The 4,726-nt window shown below is 58.1% G+C and overlaps 1 protein-coding gene across 1 annotated transcript in view; it reads right to left on the bottom strand.

Moving 5' to 3' along the window:
• The window catches only part of TLE3 (TLE family member 3, transcriptional corepressor), a 50,565-nt gene extending 47,771 nt beyond the window's left edge, over positions 1–2,794 (bottom strand). Inside the window, exons 1-3 of the mRNA XM_083871105.1 lie at positions 1,098–2,794; positions 896–996; positions 219–282 (exon numbers count right to left, since the gene is read on the bottom strand). Of these exons, the coding sequence (XP_083727231.1) occupies positions 219–282; positions 896–996; positions 1,098–1,121 (189 nt within the window). The 5' untranslated portion in view covers positions 1,122–2,794. The remainder of the gene's footprint in view (positions 1–218; positions 283–895; positions 997–1,097) is intronic.
• Positions 2,795–4,726: the final 1,932 nt, after the last annotated feature.

A 4,726-nucleotide genomic window follows, 5' to 3' on the forward strand; every position in this document is an offset into this window, starting at 1 on the left:
GACCCCCAAAAAACGCTCTGAAGGGGTTGAGAGGAAACTTGGGATGGTTTTTCCAGCCCTGGGCACCGTCACCCCCTCCCTGCCCTGGGGGAAGGCACCGGGTGGGGGGTCCCCTGGTTGTCCCCCAGCCCCATTTCCCAGCCTGGCACATAAAATGACATTTACAGGGGGTGAATTGATCCCAAAAAATGTGATTAAAATCTCTGTGTCTCACTCACCATAACGTAATGGCGCTGCATTTCGGTCTTCTCGTTGGCCAGCTTGTCATATTCCACTTTGAGGCTGGGGAGAGCAGAGAAAACACGGTGAGACCACCGGGAAAACTGGGAAAAAAAGGGGGAAAAAGGGGGAAAAAGGGGGGGAAAAGGGGGGGGAAATGAGGGGAAAAAGGGAAAAGGGGGGGGAAATGGGGGGGGGAAAGGGGGAAAAAACCGGGAAAAAAGGGGGGAAAAAAGGGGGGGGAAAAAAGGGGGGGGGGGAAAAGGGGGGGGGAAAAAAGGGGGGGGGAAAAAAGGGGGGGGGAAAAAAGGGGGAGAAGAAGAAAAAGGGGGGGGAAAGAGGGAAAAAAAGGAATAAACTGGGAAAAACCGTGGGGAAAAAAAGGGGAAAAAAGAGGGGGGGGGGGAAAAAAGGGGGGGAAAAAAGGGGGGGAAAAAAGGGGGGGAAAAAAGGGGGGGAAAAAAGGGGGGAAAAAAGGGGGGGAAAAAAGGGGGGGAAAAAAGGGGGGAAAAAGGAATAAACCGGGAAAAAAAAGGGGAAAAAAAGGAATAAACCGGGAAAAGGCGGGGGGGAAAGGGAGAAAAAGGGAAAAAAGGGGGGAAAACGGGGCAAACTGGGGGAAAACGAGGAAAACCAGGGGAAGGCTCGGCTGAGGGGGATCCCCAGCGGGGCTCACCTGTGGTACTGCGCCTGCAGGAACTGGAACTCGTCCTTGATCCGGTCGCAGGACTCGGCCACGGTGAATTTGAAGCCCGGCTGGCCCGGCTGGTGCGGAGCCTGCGGGGAGCGGCCGCGGGAGGGGGGTTACAGGGGCAGGAAGAGCGGGATTGTCCCCGGGATGGAGCCCCCGGGATGGGGGGGACAGCGGCGGGACTCACCGGGTGGCGGCCCTGCGGGTACATGGCCGGGCCGGGGCGGGCAGGGCGCGGTCACACGGGCCGAGGGCAGGCGCGGTGCGGGGCTCGCCGCCCGCCGGGCTCCCAGCGCTCCCGGAGAGGCCCAGAACTGAACAAAGGGAGCACAGCAAAGTCCGGCCGGGCGGGCAGACAGAGAGAACGGGGGAGGACAGGGAGGGAGGGAGGGAGGACAGGGGGTTGGGGGGGTAAAAAAAAAAAAAAAGGTTCGCTCTCCTTTTTTTTTTTTTTTTTTTTTTTTTTCCCCATCTTTCCCTTTTTCCCTTTTTTTCCCGATACATTTTTTCCCCTTTTTTTTTTTTTCCCGATACATTTTTTCCTCCCCTTTTTTTTTTTTTTTTTTTTTTTTTTTCTTGGTTCCCCAGCAGAACCAGGTGAGGAATGACCCCCCCAACCCCAACACCACCACCCCAGGCCACTGAGCTTTGCTTCCTCACCCCCCCCCCCTTCCTCCCCTCTCCTTTCCCTCCCTCCTCCTCCTCCTCCTCCTTCCGGCACTCGCTGGCGGAAAAAAAAAAAAAAAAATAATAAAAAAAATCTGAAAAAAAAAAAAAAAAAATTAAAAAATAGCAAAAAAAATAGTTAAAAAATAGTAAAAAAAATAGTAAAAAAATAGTAAAAAATTAGTAAAAAAATAGTAAAAAAATAGTAAAAAATAATAAAAAATAATTTAAAAAAATAACTAAAAAAAATTTAAAAATAATAAAAAATAATAGTAAAAAAAATTTAAAAAATAATTTAAAAAAATAAATAAATAATAATATTAAAAATAAATAAAAATATAATTAAAAAAAAAATCACCACCCCCCCACCAATCCACGAAATAAAAAAAATATAAATTAGATTAAAAAAAAAAAAAAAAAAAGCCACAACGACGACGAAACAACAACAACAACGCGGCGGAGAGGAGGAGGAGGAGGAGGAGGAGGAAGAGGAGGAGGAAGAAGGGATTCCTGCAGCCCAGGAGAACAGGAGGAGAGGAAAGCAAAGCCAGGAGGAACTAACGCCGGAGCACGACGGCCATGGAGAAGGAGGAGGAGGAGGAGGAGAAGGAGAGGAGGAGAGGAGGAGGAGAAGGAGAAGAGGAGCAAGGCCGTACACATCCGACTTCCCGGGCGCCGCGGAAAAAAAAACATGCGAGGTCTCGCCAGGCAGGGGGGGGGCGGCGGCGGCGGCGTCCCCCCCACCCCCGTGTCCCCAAGGCCGCTCTATCGCTGTCCAGGCGGGGTGGCCGTAACTCCGGGAGCCATCGCGGGCAGCGGGGCCGCGGCGCCCCAAAACACGCGGTGCCGCCACAGCGCCCGGGCCGAGCGGGCGGGGGGACAAAACCCGGGCGGCTTCTCCGGAGCGAGCCAATGGCAGCGCGCCGCGCCCACGTGGGGTTGAGAAAAGAGGGAGGTGATTGGCTGAGGAGGGAGTGACGGCACAATGGTGGATTGTGTTTGATGGAGGGGTGGGTGGGGGACACGCCCACTTTTTCCGCGTTTAAGCTCCGCCCCCTCTGTTGAGGCTCCGCCCCCCTCCTGGTCTGGCCTGGTGGTGAGGGGGGCTCGGCCTGGTCCTGAGTGAGGCCCGGTGCTGTTGTAACCGCTTTTACCGGGCCCGGTTCGGGTTGTGAAAACAAACACGGCAGCTTTGTCACTCGTGCTGCTCCGCCACATTGAGAAAAAGCGCTCGGTGCCAGTTTTTTCCGCCACACCGCACCCCGGCGGCCGCTTTGATGTGCCGTGAGGGCCCCCCCTTACGCCTGAGGGGCTTTAACGAGGAACACGGGTAATGGCGTTAACGTCAGGCGCTCCCGCTCACACGGCCGCGTTCTGCCCATGAGGGGACACTCCAAAGAGCGGCCCCGGTGCCGCCGGGGCGGAGGGAACGGCAGCGGGACGGGAGCGGGCCCGGCGCGGCCGCGGCCCCTCACGGGCGGGCCCTCAGCGCACAAAATGGCCGCCGGCCCCGCGCGTCACACGGAGCCTCCCGCCCCACGTGGGGGCCTCGCGCCGCTCCTCACCACCCCTCCACCAATCGCCGCGCGGAGCCGGCCGCCTCTCCAACGCGATTGGGCGGTGAGGAGCGGCGCTGTCAATCAAAGCCACGCGGGGGCCCCCGCCGGCGCGCAGCCCCCGCCCGCCCGCCATGGCGGCGTAATTAGCCCGGGCCCGGCGTTTCCTTTCCAGCTCAAACAATCTGTCACCGCCGAGCCGGGCGGGCCGCGGCACCGCCGCGATCTCTCTGCGGCAACGCCGCTCGACAAGAATGAAGAAGCAGCGCCGCCGCCGCTTAGATAATAAACGGTTGGGCAAAGCGCCCCCTGTAAACACCGCCCTGTTTTTTCCCCCCCCCCGCTCCGTTCGCTGTTTCCCCGTTGTGGGGGGTGAGGGCGCCCCCCGTTGACCCCCCAAAGTGCGGGATGGGGGTGTCCCTGTTCCCCCCCCCCCCTGCCCGCCGCTAATTGGGCGCGTTCCGGTTGTTGACGTGACGAGAGCTGTCAGAGCGCGGCGCTGCTGATTGGCTGTTGGCTCCAGGCCACGCCCCTGCCCCACGTGGGGCGCGGCCGGAGCGCCGCAAAACGCGGTGCGGATCCAGAGCGGAGCGGAGTCACGCTTCCGCTGTTCCCAGCCCTTCCTAATTCCCTCCTTCTGAAGGTTTTTGGGGATTTTGGGGCTTTTCCTCTGTCGAGGCAGTAGGTGTTTGTGAATGCCCTGCAGTGCATGGGGTAAATCAGGGTGAAGTTGGGGGATCCATTGGGGTATCCACAGGAACACATTTTGGTATGGACATTGGGTGCCCACACAGGTGTCCGTTGGGATGGACAGCGGGTGCCCGTAGAGGGGCCCATTGGGGTGTCCATCAGGATGGACATTGGGTACCCATAGAGGTGTCCATTGGGGTGTCCATCAGGATGGACACTGGGTGCCCATGGAGGTGTCCATTGGGGTGTCCATCAGGATGGACACTGGGTGGCCATTGGGGTGTCCATCAGGATGGACATTGAGTGCCCATTGGGGTGTCCATCGGGATGTCCCCTGGCGTCCCTCTGGGGTGTCCAGCCAGTGACCCATCAGGGACCCAGCCCCCCTGGCAGGCAGGTCCTGGGGGAGGGGACAATGTGGGGTCACAGCTCCCCAAAACACCCGGAGCAGGAGCAACTCTGGAACCACCTGGAGAAACAACAAAAATTCACAGCAAGGAACGAGCCTGGAAATATTCCTGGTGGAGCTGGTCCTCATTCCTCCTGCAGAGTGTCCTCTCCTGCAGCTCCTGATGATGAGGACAGATGAGGTGATGGAGATTCAGTGGAGAACGTGGCCACAGCTCTGGTGTCACAAACTGCCACCGCTCCAGGAGATCCCAGAGCAAAGGGAGCAGCCCCTGGGAATCCTCCTCCTCCCCTCGGGGAGGGACTGGGACCCTCTGCCCTTCCCCAGCACTCTGCCCTCCTTCCCGGCTCATCCCGGCCTCATTCCCGATGGGAAAGGGGGGATTGTCCCCCTCTGCCCTCCCAGGTGGGACCACAGCAGATCCCAACATCAGAGCAATTCCAGAGCAGAGCCCAGAGCTGCTCCTGGGGCTGGAATTCCTCTGGAGCCAGGCTG

This window comes from Zosterops lateralis (genome assembly GCF_965231275.1).
Source record: "Zosterops lateralis genome assembly, chromosome: 13".
NCBI classification, from domain to species: Eukaryota; Metazoa; Chordata; class Aves; order Passeriformes; family Zosteropidae; genus Zosterops; species Zosterops lateralis.